The 15861-nt window shown below is 45.4% G+C and overlaps 1 protein-coding gene across 36 annotated transcripts in view; it reads left to right on the top strand.

Annotated features, from left to right (window-relative positions):
• The window catches only part of Clasp1 (cytoplasmic linker associated protein 1), a 221554-nt gene that overhangs the window by 78316 nt on the left and 127377 nt on the right, over positions 1-15861 (top strand). For 26 of the 36 annotated variants that reach the window (NM_001427589.1, XM_087580613.1, XM_087580631.1 and 23 more), the window contains 3 exon segments: positions 869-944; positions 5227-5324; positions 10874-10941. In NM_001427589.1, coding sequence (NP_001414518.1) covers positions 869-944; positions 5227-5324; positions 10874-10941 — 242 coding nt within the window. 36 annotated transcript variants of the gene reach the window in all.

Consider the following 15861-nt stretch of genomic DNA (forward strand, 5'->3'; position numbering starts at 1 on the left):
TTTTGTTTGGGAGTTTTGCCTGCAAGTACATCTGTGCCATGTATGTCTAGAAGAGGGCACTAGATCCCTGGGACAGGAGCACAGATGATTGTGAGCTGCCCTGTGGGTGCTGGGCATTGGTCTGGCTCCTCTGGAAGGGCAGCCAGTGCTCTTAACCACTGAGCCATCCCTCCAACCTTCCCCCCCCATCCCCCCAGTTTTAGGCTTTAAAAGAAATAATTTCCAGAGTTCCCTGTGCTGTTTTATACCCTGTATTCACAAAGGGTGTCTGTGCCATCAGCCTTGGGACAGAGAAAAGTGGCTAAGAGGCTGGAGACTTGCCTAGTGCTTAAAGGTGCTCGCTTCTCTTTCAGAGGACCTGTTTGGTTCACATCAGGTGGCTATCAGCTGTCTATACATTCCCCCTTAGGGAACCTGACATCCCCTTGTGGTGTGCATACAGACATGCATATAAATAAAAGTAAACCTCAAAGGAGGGTGACAAGCTTAATGCCCCAGTATAGCAGTGTGGAGTCGACTGCCCTGCTGCCAGCCGTCTTGGCACTGTTGTGTCAGCAGCACTAACAGAGTGTCTGCAGGCCCCTCCACAGGGGACCCTGAAGGAGCTTGGTTGGGTTCACTGGGTTTGGCAGAGCAGGAAGTGTGGCCTGACACAACAGAGCTAGGGTAAGCCTGATGCCAAGGCACAGGCCCTGGTGTACCCGTCAAGCCCAGGCCTAAGCACCACAGATGGATGGGCTGTGAGGAGCTTTGGAGCCACCCTGAGCAGAGGTGGGAAAGGCTAATCATTTCTTGGGGGTGGAGGAAGGGCAGGCCTGTGTATCAGCCTCTTTCTTCCCTCAGTCTCACACCCGCCTTTCATTTTCAGCTCTGGGGCCCAGACTCTAACACTAAGCAAGATCGTGCCACATATATGTAACCTACTGGGAGATCCCAACAGCCAGGTGAGTGGGAAGAGTCTGTGTCCTGTGAGGGTGCATTCTGGTGTGTGTGGTCAGCAGGCGGGAGACCCTTCTCTCTGTGGACCTCTGATTGTGATGAAAGGATTTAGCTAACCACTGACGTTTGCAAAGTATGACAGCAAATAGAGTGGCCACTCCGCACACTCCACAGAGATTCTGTGTACCGAACTGTGCTTTATAGTGTACCAGTTAACTGGGAAGGCGGCTAAGAGCACTTGTTCTGACAAAAGTTCCAGTTCCCAGTACCTCATGGTGGCTCACGACCATCCACAACTCTGTGGTGCACAGTCAGACGCATGAGCAAAACACTCACATACATGAAATCAATCTAAACACTAAAGACAAACCAAAAGGAGCTAACAGTGACCACAGCTGTTTCCAAGAAGACACCTTCACTTCGCACCTCAGGCCTTTGGCCTTGTTCGCTATCGTTATTTTCAGGTTTAGAAGTCCCACCTCACTCACCAGCCTCCGCTGTGTGCTGTGGGAGAAACTTCACATGATTAGCACAATCCTTCATTCTAGATACATTGCCTCAGTTGATTTCATGTTTGATATTAGAGACAGCGTGAGTACCAGTTCAGGAGAATATTTCACACTTTGGACTACCTGGACCAAAACAAAAAGCCTGGAGTGAACACGTGTCCTGGCCTTGCACAGTTGACCCTGGGGGACACTTGGGTCTTGAGCTTGCTTCCCTGTGAGGGCTGTAGCATGTGCTTTCCGAGTCTTTGTGTGAGTGCTCTGGAGGTGAGTGGGCCCAGCTTTCTAGGAGTCTCCTCAGCCTGAGGCACACATTGCATTTGCAGAAATCCCACCTGCAACATGGAATGGGGTTTCGAGACTCCCTTAACTGTGCTGTTTTAAATAAGTGACAAACTGACTTGCTGTCTTGATGTGTCTTCACAGTATTTGTACGGGTGTACTTCCATACCGGGCCCTGGGAGTCCTGGTTAGGTAACACGCATACATCCACGTAGCAACAGTGTTCATTCCCCAAAGGCAGGCACTCCTGGGCTGGTTCTCAGTAGCAGCAATGCAACTTAAATGTGAAAAGCATGTCTTTAAGTGGGATTGTATCTAAGTGCTCTAAGCAACTATGGTAAAGATTCTGTAAATTCAGAAAAGGTGCCATGCCGGTGGCACATTCCTGAAGTCTCAGCACTGTGACGCAGACTGGTGGATCTCGGAGGTCAAGGCCAGCTTCTCTACGGACTAGGTTCCAGGTCAGCAAGGACTGTGTAGGGATGTGCAGTCTCAGAAATGAAGATCGGGGACTGGTGAGATGGGTCAGCAGTTAGGGACACTTACACTCTCTAGAGAACCTGAGTTCAGTTCCTAGCACTCACATGGCTGCTCACGATTCTCCATAACCCTAGGTCCTGGTGATCTGGTGCCCTCTTCTGGCCTCCAAGGGTTTCAGGTGCACACAAAGTGCACATATGGAAGGCAAATCACTAATACACATAAAAATTTCAAATTATAAAATAAATAAATATAAGGCAAGTGAAATGATATTTTTAAATAAAATGTGAAACTGTTAACAGACTGAACTTTAAATTACCACTCTTTACCCAGAATCTGTAGGCACCTGTACTGTGGGGACTACCGGCGGCACACCCTGCCATAGTAGTTGGAGCTGTAGGCCTTTAAAAAGGAAATCCTTATTACTTGCATGTTTCTACTTATCTCTGTCATCTGTCATGTGAAACGTGAAGCTGTTACTTGAGGGTCGCTATTAGTCCCTGTGGTAGACAGAATCCATAGGCTGTGGATTCTCTACTACACACTGAGAACCCCACAGTCATATCTGCCTTTGGAACAGCCTCCTACACTCATAGCACCCTGCACCCTGCACTCACACTGCACCATCTAGGAATGTCCGCTGCCAGCTGCTTCCCTCACGCCGGTTCACTCAGCCGTCCACTGTTGTGTCATTGAGCTGCTGCCCAAAGTGTTATCAAAAGATTAGCCTTTATTTTTATTAATGTGTATGTGTGGGTGTATGTACTCGTGAGACCCTACCCTGAGGAATTCAAATAAGGATGTTGCATGCTGGAGTTATAGCAGTTGTGAGCTGCCTGACATGGGTGTCAGGAACAGAACTCAGGTCCTTCTGCAAGAGTACACAGGTTCCTCGACATCTCCCTAGCCCCAGCTCCAAACCTTCATTTCCCTCTTAGAGGTCCTGCCCTCCCTGCCTCAGGGTTAGGCAGTAAGCGTTTGAGTTTTGGTGGCTTGAGCATGAAAGGAATGCAATTGCCTGGAACAGGAGAGTTCGTGACTACCATTACCTGTCATGTGACACTGGGTCAAATGTCAAATGGGAACAGGAGCAGCTGCTGGCTTTTGACATTTCCCCTTCAGACTTTGTCTCATTGCTACATGCCAAATCTAAAACCCTGTTGCCTCCGCATCTCTTCCTACCTGGCTTTCCTGCCAGTCTGTATTAACATTTATTATTTTCTTTTTGTTTACCAAATTGTAAACTTACAGAAGAGCCTGAAGATTGGCCAAGCAAGCACTGTCTGCCAGTTAGCGCTCGAGCAGGTCTGTTTTACACCTGCTGGGGTGTTACATATTTGCAGGCCTGCATTTGTTTTCTGAACCTTTTAGAAATAATATTTTTACTCCAGAAAGTTCAGCAGATCATATAATACCAAAAGTATTTCCTCGAAATAAATGCATGAATGTATAAAGAATACATAGGTGGAGGTCAAAGGACAACTTGAGGGAGGCAGTTTTTCTTTCTGCATGGGATCTGGGATCAAAGTCAGGTTGTCAGAGTTGGTAGCAAGCTACTTTACCTGCTGAGTCATTTCACTGGCTCCGCATGCCATTTCTATGGTAAAGAAATTTAACACCAATACATCGATATTTATGTGTACTCCATAATGAGGTTTCTCCAAGAAAACACCCCCATCCTGTCCCTTACTCCTCATTTTCACTGCGCTGTAGTCGGACCTTTGTGTCTGGCCAGAGTCATACTTGTATCCTGACACCTGACTCTTCTGAGCACTGACATGAGCCCTCCATACCTCCTCCCTACAGTGTGTGTGTGTGTGTGTGTGTGTGTGTGTGTGTGTGTGTGTGTGTGTGTGTGTGTGTGTGCGTGCGCACATGTGCATATATAGGTGCAAATGAGGAGGGGCATGCATGCATGTGGAGACCAGAGGACAACTTTGATAACATTCTGCAGGCACTGTCCACCTTGTCTTTTGAGATGGTGTCATGGCCCTAGAATTCAGTATGTAGGCTCCACTAGATGGCCATTGAGTCCCACGGCCCATCTGTCTCTTGTCCCAGTGCTGGAATTGTAAGTGTGTGCCTACCTGGGTTTTTGACATGGGTTCCAGAGGTCACCTGGGTCCTCGTGCCTACAGGACCAGCTCTTTACTCAGCATCCTGCTCCTACCTTTCTGTTGTGATCTTTGGTATTAGACAACATTGATCATATCCTGCCCTCTGTTAAGAGTAGCATTTGCGTATGACATTTCTTCTTTTTAGCATTGTAAGCTCCTTGAACATAGGGCCCTTGCAGCAGGCTCCAAGCTCACTTTTTGTTGCTTGTCTTAATCTCCTCAGCCATGAAGCTGATGCTTTATATCATCTCCTTATGCAATGTCTTAGTTACTAAGACACCATAACCAAGGAAACATAAAAGAAAGAGTTTTTGTGGGGATTACAGGTTCAAAAGGTTAGAGTTCATGACTATCATAGCAGGGAGCATAGCAGCAGGCAGGCGGGCAGGCAGGCACTGGAGCAGTTGCTGAGAGCTCATGTGTTGATTCACAACATGAGGCAGAGAGTGAGCTAACTGGGGCTGGCGTGGGCTTTGAGAGCCCACCCATGTGACATCACTCCTCCAACAAGACCATACCCCTCAGTCCTTGCAAAGCAGTTTAACCAACTGGGGGCCATTCTCATTCAAACTACCACATATCTGATGCTCTTCTTATAGCATAGTTTCTTGGTTTTTATTTTGAAAACTCTGGTTTCTTGCCATCACATGTTAAAGAATGGGGAATACTTGGGGACCTGTGTAAAGAATTGGAGATTTTCTTTTTACAATATTTGAGGTCATTTTATGGGAGTGAAAACATGCACATGTGCCCTTGCTTAGTCTGTCATGTGCAGGGATTGTATGCATGGTTGGACTGGTGAACTGGTGATCGATTGGGTTGGCAGAGAGTGTGCTCGATTCTATCAGAAAGGGTTGGGGAATGGCATGAAGCACTGGCGAGATTTGTTCTTTTATGTCTAGGTTCGAGATGCAGCAATAAACAGTCTGGTGGAGATTTATAGACATGTAGGTGAACGTGTGAGGGCAGACCTCAGTAAGAAAGGACTGCCACAGTCCCGGTAAGTGTTCACTTTACCATTTTCTGCTTAAAACAAAATTGTAAATGTATTTATTTGTATCTTTGTGTATACAAGTCTATATTGTTTTTGGAGGTTTGAGGACAACTCGCAGGAATTGGTTCTCTCCATTTTAGCACTGGGCATTGAACTCAAGTGTCAGAAGCGAATGCCTTTACCTGCGGAGTCATTTTCACTGGCCCTTAAGAAATTATTTTTAGGGTTGGGGATTTGGCTCAGTGGCAGAGCGCTTGCCTAGGAAGCGCAAGGCCCTGGGTTCAGTCCCCAGCTCCGAAAAAAAGAACCAAAAAAAAAAAAAAAAAAGAAATTATTTTTTAGTTAATTAATTTAAAATTTAAAAAATAACTTGTTTAACATCAAATATTCATTTTATGTATGTTTTTGGATACTTTTCCTATATCCCTTCTTCTTCTCTTCAGGTTTCATTCTTGATGTGGTAATTTTACTGAAAGAATGCATGAGTATGAAGCTGGCTGTAAGTCCTTTCCACATCGGACTTCAGTGAAAAGCTTTTTAATTTGTTCCTTCAAAAATAAGAAAGTGTGTTCCTTTTAAGCCCGAGAACCTATGTTTGAGCCTCAGAACTCACTAAACAGTTGGATGTGGTGGTGTGTGTATAGTCTTAATACTGGGGAATTGGAGACAAGTAGATCTTGTCAGCCAGCCTAGATGAATTGAAGATCTCTAGGCCAATGAGACTCTGCTTCAAAAAGCAAAGTGGCTAGTGCCTGAGGCATGGCGCCCAAGGTTGACCTCTAGCTTTCACGGTGGCCCCCACCCTACCTACCTGACCCCACCATCCTCAGATGACTCATGCAGACATCTGGCTTCGTTTATAGCTGTCTTAATTACTTTTTCGATTGCTGTGATAAAACTGACAACCAAAGCAAGACGGAAAACCAGGAGGGCAGACTCTAGGTCTTGTAGGTTTACTTCTGATATCAAAAGGCTTAGATGCTTCTTCCCTTCCAGCTTGTCTGACTGTATAACACGTTTCTGTCTCTCTCTCTCTCTCTCTCTCTCTCTCTCTCTCTCTCTCTCACTCACTCGCTGTTTCTGCTTTCTGTATACAGCTCTCCTTGGCAGACATCTCATGGCCCTTGAGGTCTGCATGCAATTTGCTTCATTTCCACAGTGTCATACAGTAGCCTCTCTAGGATTCCATGCAGGGAATCCACTACCACAGGCCTAGCCTCAGCAGCTTTACTTAGCCTCCGAGATGCCTCCACAGCCCCTTTGCGTGACTCTGGTGCCATGTGGCCAAGTCTGTGAGGTTCTGCCGCCTGCTGGAGATGGATCCTGTCCCAGTCCCTGAACTGCATTTGCATAAACTTTGATTTGTTGTTGCTCCTAAGGAACAGGTAATTCCTTAGGCCTTTCTCCCTGACAAGTTTCAGGGCAGGCTAGATGGATCTCAACTTGAGGATGTCACTCCCTTTATTCTATCTCCTTATTCTTTTAGCACCAATCATGGCTCTAGAATTAAGTTTCCTGGTGCTGTTTTTCTCTTCAAACCTTATGTTTTGCCCCCACCCCCAACCTGTTCTTTTTAATTGTAAATCTATATAAGAGTGATCACTAATAACTACACACAGAGTCAATATTAGGCTATCTTGAAACCTCCTCTGCTAACAAAATCAGTCCAGAACTTTTCAGTTTAGCCTCAGGCAATTCTTAGGACAGGGCCAAAAAGCACCTCTTTGCCAGATATCACAAGAATTGTCTCCAGCTAATATTATTTTCAGAAATGTCTTGAGCTGGACCTCCATAGTTCACATTGCTCTTAGTACTGATATTTTCCAAGCTTCTGCTAGGATGACTGACCCATTAAGTTCTGCTTCTAGCATTCAATCATTTTCCTAGTCCAAAGTCCCACAGTCTTCTCCATTCCTCCAAAACTTAACATGGTCAGGCCTGTCACAGAACTGGCTCACATCCTTATACCAGCTTCTGTCCTTGTTCCTTTTTTATTGCTGTTCCAAGCCAGCACAAGTGTCTTAGAATTTCCATTGCTGTGAAGAGACACCATCACGATGGCAACCGTTATAAAGGCAAACATTGAATTGGGGCTGGCTTACAGGCTCAGAGGTTCAGTCCAGTATCATCATGGTGGGGAGCGTGGCGGTGTGAAGGCAGACATGGAAGAGAAGGATCTGGGTTCCACATTTGGATCAGCAGGCAGCAAGAAGAGAGTATGACAAGGACCTGGCTTGAGCACTTGAAACCTCAAAGCCCCATACTTCCTCCAGCAAGACCATAACTGCTAACTGTGCTACTCTCTGTGAGCTTATGGGGCCGGTTTACTGAAATCACTTCAGTGAGTAAGACAGCTTATAAAAGAAAGCATTTAGTTGGGGCTCGTGGTTCCAGGATTCCAGTCTGTGACCTTGGTAGCGTGGGAGTAGAGGGATGGAGGACGGATGGACTTGGCAGCAGACATGACGGAAGGCATGGCACTGAAGTTGACAGCCTACATTTGCACAGTTTGATGGGAAGCCCATCCCCAGTGACACACCTCCTCCAAGGACACACCTTCTAATCTGTTCCAAGCATTCTGTTCACTGGGGACCAAGTATTCAAATATGAGCCCATGGAGCAATTCCTATTCAGAACACGCAGTGTCCCACACCTTTGCAAGGTATTGGCATTGAGACCTTCAGCTCTCATCATTTTGTGGTTCTGTATTTTATGTGCAGCCAGCACCTACAGCAGCAGGTCTTGAGTCTGACTGAGTTACTGAAGCTATTCTGCCTGCCTATAAATAGCAGACATCCTCAAAGCTTAGTTTTCTGTTCTGCGGTGTCACTTTCAACGGATAGAGCGATGTAAGGGAAGTAGCACCTTACTAAGTGCCTTAGGGTTCCGATTGCTTCAACAAAATACCATGACCAAACAGTAAGTTAGGAGAAAGGGATTTATTCGGCTTATACTTCCACATTGCTTTGCTGTTCATCACCAAAAGAACTCAAACAGAGTGGGAACCTGGAGGCAGGAGCTGATGCAGAAGCCGTGGAGGAGTGCTGCTCACTGGCTTGCTTTACATGGCTTTCTCAGCCTTTCTTGTAGATCCTAGGACCACCAGCCCAGGGATGGCACTACCCACCACACTCCCCCATTGATCACTAATTGGGAAAATGCCTTACAGCTGGATCTCATGGAAGCATTTCCTCAAGGGAAGCTCCTTTCTTGGGGTGTTCTTCTGCCTGGTTGTTGAGTTCATAGGGTGTGGTTGAAAAGACCACACTAGGGGTTGGGGATTTAGCTCAGTGGTAGAGCGCTTGCCTAGCAAGTGCAAGGCCCTGGGTTCGGTCCCCAGCTCCGAAAAAAAAAAGAAGAAAAAAAAAAAAGAAAAGACCACACTACACAGACCTCACCCCTTGGAGAAGCCTACAGTACTATTTTCACAAGTGCTGTTTGTGACTTGGTCTCTTCCAAGAATGTAAGTAATACTCATCCTCTTCCAGAAACTTCAGAGACAACCAGATGAAAGGGATACCTCTGCCTTAACTTGTAAGCTTCCTGTCATGTACCTGTCATGGCAGAGGGTGTGGCTGTGACACAATAAAGTGGTACCCAAGTCAGGGCACACCCTGGCAGCCTGCTCGGTGAGCCTCTTTATGGGCTTGCCCAGCCATCTAAGATCTTTGTTGCTTTAAAAAGGAAGGTGATGGAAACATCTTAAGAATTGACATTAAGGCATCTGGATCTTTAGTAACCACCGATTTGAATGTGAGTGATAGTTTTACTGATGATTGGCCCTGAGGTGCCAATTGGACTTCTTTTTCATTCTCCATTTTGATCTGTGGGTAGTGGTGGTCTGGAGTAAATTTGGGAAGGATTCTGAAGGTATATTTGGGACCTGGGAGCTTTGAAAAAGTTACCGAGGGCACAGTGAAAAGTGGGTTTACCCCTTTGTTTTGCTAGTTGTATTTTTGGCTGTCCTGTTCCTTAGACTTTAAGCTCCAGAGGGAAGCAACCTTCAAATTCAGCATCTAGTGAGCTCTGAGCTAAGCATACAATGGACACCCCAGTATTTGTTGCATGACCAAGTATATGAGTCACCTAAGAGCAGAATATGTGAAGTTTCTAGTGTTCAGGTAGAAGTCAAGAAACATGACTGAGTGCCAGCTCACCCGATGTGACTCCCAGGGATGACCTACACTGTTACCGAGAGAACTCGGAGCTCCATCTCGGCCTCCAGGGAATTTTCATTTTGGTTAAGAAAAAATGCGTGTGTGAGTTGCTAGCTGATTGAACGCTGAGTGCTGTTCTTCAGAGCATCCTTCTCTCACAGCAGAGAACGAGCGGGCTGTCTTGCCTGGGAAGCCTCTGCTCTTTTACTTGTTGGGTACATTGCCCAACTTTCACTTAGTCTTGGTGTCAGCAAGGATGGCGTATTGATTGACCCATCAGCAGTTTTGCTTACATTTCAATGCCAAGGTGAGATAATCTGTTGTAAGAAGAGCTGTGTAGGTTTCTCAAGCTGAAGCATGTTCAGTCACAACATTTGTTTTTAGAAGGAGTTATTTATAACATTTAGAGTAAGCATAAGTCAGGGAAAGCCTGTGGTCTGAAAGTAGTGCATTCTGAAAGCTTTATCCAAGGTAACTGGTAGCTTGCATGGGAAGTGCGAATGTTTAAAACATTCCATTTATTTAGTTTGTTTGCGTGCATGTGTGCATGTGTGTATGCATGAGCACATGTGACATCAGGTATCCCGCTCTATCACTCTCTCCTCATTCCCTTTGAGGCAGGCTCTCTCACTGACCCTGAAGCTAGGCTGGAGGTCAGCCAGACTCAGCAATCCTTCTGTCTCCCACCCCTTACAATGTTGGGGTTATAGGTGTGTGCATGCCCACAAACTGGTTTTTAACATTGGTACTGGGGATTTGAACTCAGCTCATCATGCTTGTGCAGCAACCTACTAAGTTAGCACTTGAGCCCCAAGTGTGGTCTTTCAGACTGAGTACTTAAACCCGTGATGGAACCATTCTAGGTGACAGTTCTTGTTGGATATTATCAGTTACTGAGGGAGTTGGTATTCTTGGTAAGAGGGTTTTTTATCATTGTTATTTTGTGGTGTCTGTCGCGGGGGCTAATGGTCAGTTTTAACTGTTAACTTGAAACAATTTAGAATCACCTGAGCATCTCAAGGAGCATCCGTCTGCATTGGCTTGCCATGTGAACATAATCCGTGGGGGATTTCTTTGGTTATGTTGACTGAGTGGGAAAACCTCTCCTTGGTTTGGGTCTTTATATGAGTGTGTGTACGCCCTTTCTCTCTCTCTCCTCTTGACTGTGGGTATGACTGACTGCTTCAGGTTGACTCCTGCCAATATGACTTCTCCACAGTGATGAACTGTAATCTAGAATTGTGAGCTATAGACTGTTTCTCTGTGATTGCTTTTGTTAGGGTGTTTTATCACACCAACAGAAATAAAACTGAGGTGTCAGGGACAGTCAACAGGGTTTGGTAATCGTAAATGTGATGATTGATATTCCATATATTGTTTTCTTTTGTTTTCAAACAGGTTGAATGTCATTTTTACAAAATTTGATGAAGTCCAAAAGTCTGGAAATATGATACAGTCTGCAAATGGTGAGTGGGAAAACCAGCTCCATTTCTGCATTTTTCAATTTCCTGGCAGTAATGCTTTTGGTATTTCTAAACAGATACTAGATGTTTCAGTAAGGTTTCAGTAGAGATTTCGAGGCCTTAAAAGTTGTTTCTTCTATCTACTCCTTTAGAACCGACGTTAAAGCTATGAAATAGTCTGTTCTTTTCAATCCACTAACTTGCTGGAGCAAACCTAGTGATACGTTACCTGGGCTGTCCTGGCAATAGGGGGACCTGTGCTTGGCTCCTCTTCCTCTCCCATGTCCTTAACCTGTGTTCATTTAGCGTCCAGGGTTGACCCCTTAGAATGCACATGAGGTGATGCTAATCACCCATCTCACGCCCATGGCCAGACTGGTCATGTGGCCTAGACCCCTATGCTGATGTCATTCGGAAAGTTCTCTGCTCCTGCCACAGTGGCCAGCCGATAATGAGACCTTTCGGAGCATCTCTGTGCCTAGACCTGTACTTCCTGAAACCCTGCTCACCTGGTATCGTTATGGCCCTCTTCTTGGGATGCATATGGTCTGGAGAGTGATGTACCACAGCTCTATTTTCTATTGTAAATGAGTGAGTTTATTAAATGTACAGCAAGCCAAGTAAAAGGATAAATAGTAGGTAATGGTTAATATCACATCACGTCCTCAGAACATCCAGCCAGAGCCTATTAGCGTGGTAGCCATCTGCATCTGCAGTTCACAAAGAGAATCTCAGGCAGAGCAATATGTCGTCTTGTGTGAGGCTTCCTAGTGAAAGAACTAATAGCAACAAATAGCGATGACCTCATCAACCCGGGTGCTGACAGCATCCTGCAGAGGCTGACTAGGAAGTTGAGGCAGTCAGAGTTCCCAAGAGAACTTTCTCTCCATAGTTGTGCGTCCCACTGCAGGCACTCTTCTGTCGTGGGGTAAATAGTAGTGACCTCTTTTAGAAACAGGTTACCTTCTGTTTTCAGGGCTGCAGTGCTTTACTTTGAGACTGTTTTGCTGTTCTCTTCCTGCGCTGTCAGAGTGTCAGTGGGGCTGGCCTAACCCTAGCAAAGGGGGCTTGGAAGACACTTGGCATAAACGTGCTTGGGCCTGAAGTTGGGACACAGCCTTGTTTCCAGAGCCAGGTACTGGAAACAAGCTCAAATAGCATGTAAGGATTTAACAATATAATGCACCCATCCTGATTGTCATACCAGAAGCCACCCAGAACACTGTAGTCAGGGGTTCCTGAGACTTCTGGCCCACTGTTTGGTTCTTAGCAGTTTCACTAAAGATGCTTGCGTAGTTTTGAGGGTAGGATCTTGATCGTATGCTTCCCTGGGCTTCTGACTGTATTCCCTCAGCGTAGCTCATTGCTTCAGGGGAATCCCTGGCCTGTGCTAGGTATGTGACACATAGTGTTCTACAAATATGGTAAGGACTGTGACCCGTGAATTGTGGCCTGCCATTTATACCTCTTGGCTTGCCTACACTACACTCTGGGATGATATTGAGGACAAATGGGTAACTTCTGATTCCCCAAAGGAGGAAAACACAGAAGTCAATTACTGTGAGAATGAAAAGCCACCCAGGAATAAGTTGTCAACAAAGTATTCTGTGTGCATGTAAGTGTGTGTGTGTGTGTGTGTGTGTGTGTGTGTGTGTGTGTGTGTGTGTGTGTGTGTATTCAGGCACACATGCCACGGTGCTGATGTATAGGTCAGAGCACTACCTCAGGCATTGGTCTGCACTTTCTACATTTTCTGAGTTAGGGTCTCTTGCTTTCCTCTACTCACGCTGGGCTACTTAGCCCATGAAGCTTTCAGGAGGTTATGCTGTCTGGCTTTTATGTGGTTTCTGGAGATTTGAACTCAGGTCCTCACAACTGAATCACAGATACTCTGCTGACCAATCTGCTGTCCTCAGCCCATTAGCTGTTTTAGAATTGCTAGGGCTGCGCTCAGTGTAGTGTAGCACACTGCTTTAATCCCTGCATTAAGGAGGCAGAGGCAGGCCTCTGAGTTCAAGATGAGCCTGGTCTACATAGTGTTGTCCCCTCTTGCCTTGGCTTACTGTGTGGGCTGGTTTAAAGCAGGGTTAGACAGCTTTGCCTCCCATCTTCACTCTTTCACACTGACACAGTATTAGTTGTTGATTGTGAGTTAAAAAAAAAAAAAAAACAACAACAAAACCAGGAAAGCTTTATTGGAGGCTGGGGAGAGGGCTAAGGGTAAAAAGCGTTGCCGTTTTGCCTGAGGGACCAGATTCCATTCCTTGAACCCATATGGCAGCTCACAAGTATTTGACTCCTGTTCCAGGGGATCTGATGACCTCTTCTGGCTCCTGGAGGCACTGCATGAGTGTAGTGTACAAACACGATTGCAGGAGACAGCACCACTCGCCTCTTTATCTGCACCACTTTACACCTTAGGTTCTATCTCTCTGTCTGCCTGCTTCTCCCTCCCTCCCCCGTCTGTCTATTTCTCTCTGTGTCTTGCATGTACACACACACCCCAAAAAAGCAAAACAAAAACAAAATCAGCCCTTTAAAAATACTCTTACTAAATTGAAATAGTTCTTCTTTGTTTCTTTTTAATTACAAACAGCTTTTGGACTTCATTTTCTTGGGCGTTATCTTATGTTTAAAAATACATTAAATTCACTATCTAAAACTTCACTTTTGTGTGTGTGTATGTGTGTGTTTGCATGCTTATATGGGTATACTTGTGTGACAGTGTGCATGTATACTTGAAAAGTATGCAGTTCAGGTTTTTTTTTAAATATCAAAAAGTGTTCACTCATCCTGCTTGTTTAGTTTGTGATATTTTATTACTTCCAAGCAACACACATTCATAAAACCTGGAAACTTAGTGTTTAGCCAATAGGTATGTTCTATCCATACTAAGTTTCTAAATCAATCTCTCTCTCTCTCTCTCTCTCTCTCTCTCTCTCTCTCTCTCTCTCTCTCTCTCTCTCTCTCCAGAGTGTCAATGTGTAGCACTGTCCTGGAACTTGATATGTAGACCAGGTTGGCTTTGAACTCACAGAACTCCTACCTCTGCTCCCCAAGTGCTGGGGTCAAAGGCATGTACCATCATGCCCAGTCTTGGCCTTACCTCAGCTGACTCTACAATAGTGTCTTTTCAGTGATCTGTGTCATTCAGATTCTTAGTTGAAATTGTTCAGCACGTGGCCAGTGTTAAGATGTGATGAGTGTTGCTCAGTGAATAGTGACCAGAGTGTGAGTGCGCATGCTTCCCAGTCAGAAGTGTAGCCAGTGTTAGGAGCAGCTAGCAGATAACTGAAATAGGTAGATACCCTTTCTGTGTGTCTTCTTTTATCATTCTTTAGTTTTGCAACCTGGGGCAAGCAAGCAAATTCCTGGCAGTGCCTGCTTGCTGTTTGCTTATCTGAGGAATAAAACCCCCTGTGGAGATTTGCAGAGCAGTGAGATGATGTTCAGGACTCTTAGCACTGTGCCTAGATGGAACTGGTACCCACCATGATTGGCTGGCCAGCTGACCTATAACAAAACGAATACTGTATGAATAGAAATTCACACTTGTGATTTAAAAAAAAAACTATTTGAAATTATTAGAATATGCATTGAAATTTTCCTCAAAAGTACCATTTTTATTTCTATGGGATTTTTAATCTCTTTAGTAATAGCAGGGGGAGAGGCTCCCTTTCCCACCCAGGGGCCTTTGTAGTGTTGTAGGGAGCATCATGGACTCAGTGTACTCATGACGTCATTTATCTTTCTCTGCTAAAACATCGAGATGTCACGAATTCAGAGTGAAGGATGTTATTTGTTAACCTTCCAGCCTCTGTTTCTAAAGGTTCGAAGTCACTTGACAGAATGGTAGACAGGCATGTAATGCGGGGCCAAATGCTTCACTTTTGTTTTTCAGAGAAGCTGGGGGACTGCTTAACTGCCCTTGCTGCAGTAGATTTAGATGCCCAGTGGTAACTTACAGGGTCTGACTTGGACACCCAACACCTTGCTGTTTATACCAGTTATAGTTGTGCAACAACCAAGTGGCCTCATTTTAGCATTCTTGGTATAGATGTGAGAAATACTAGTGTGGTTTTGAATGCTTAGTCCAGGGAATGGCACTATTAGAAGCTGTGGTCTTGTTGGAGTAGGTGTGTTACTGTGGGGGTGGACTTTGAGACCCTCCTCCTAGCTGCCTGGAAAACAGTCCTCCTGTTTGCCTTTGCAACAAGACGTAGAACTCAGCTCCTCCAGTGCCACATCTGTCTGGATGCTGCCATGTTTCCCACCATGATGATAATGGACTGAACCTCTGAACCTGTAAGCCAGCCCTAATTAATATTGTCCTTTTAAGAGTTGCCTTGGTCATGGTGTCTGTTCACAGCAGTAAAACCCTAGCTAAGCTAATAACAATTCTTTTACACAGGAATTTCACAGAAACTATTTGTATTTCCAGTTAGCTGCTTCATATTTGCCCTCTACCTGGAATCTGCTGCCAGCTGTCATAGTAGTCACCACACAGCCAGTGTTTGCCTTATCTCGAACAGTGAGTCACTGTGCTGGAATCATAGCTTGTTGGGTGCTTGCTTCTGTGTGACTGTTACTCTATACTCTCCTCTCTGACAGCCACTGATGTAAGGTGACCCTGGTTCATCACTTTAAACATGTTTTCTACTTGGTAGTGTCAGCTCTCTGGCAGTGGTAATGTAGCAGTCTGAACTTGTGCTAGAATCACTAGACATATTGGTGCACCCCATAATCCAAGCAGTCTGCCAGAAGTTTTAAAAGAATTTTTAAAAGACTTTTATTTGTGAATATACCTGTCATGGCATCCAGGCAGAAGCCAGAAGATAACCGTGGAATCAGTTCTCCCATGCCGCCATGTGGGGTTCAGGGCTTGATCACAAGTCATCAGTCTGGGCAGCGAGTGCTTCACCC

Source organism: Rattus norvegicus, chromosome 13, assembly GCF_021556685.1.
Source record: "Rattus norvegicus strain SHRSP/BbbUtx chromosome 13, alternate assembly SHRSP_T2T, whole genome shotgun sequence".
Lineage (NCBI taxonomy): Eukaryota > Metazoa > Chordata > Mammalia > Rodentia > Muridae > Rattus > Rattus norvegicus.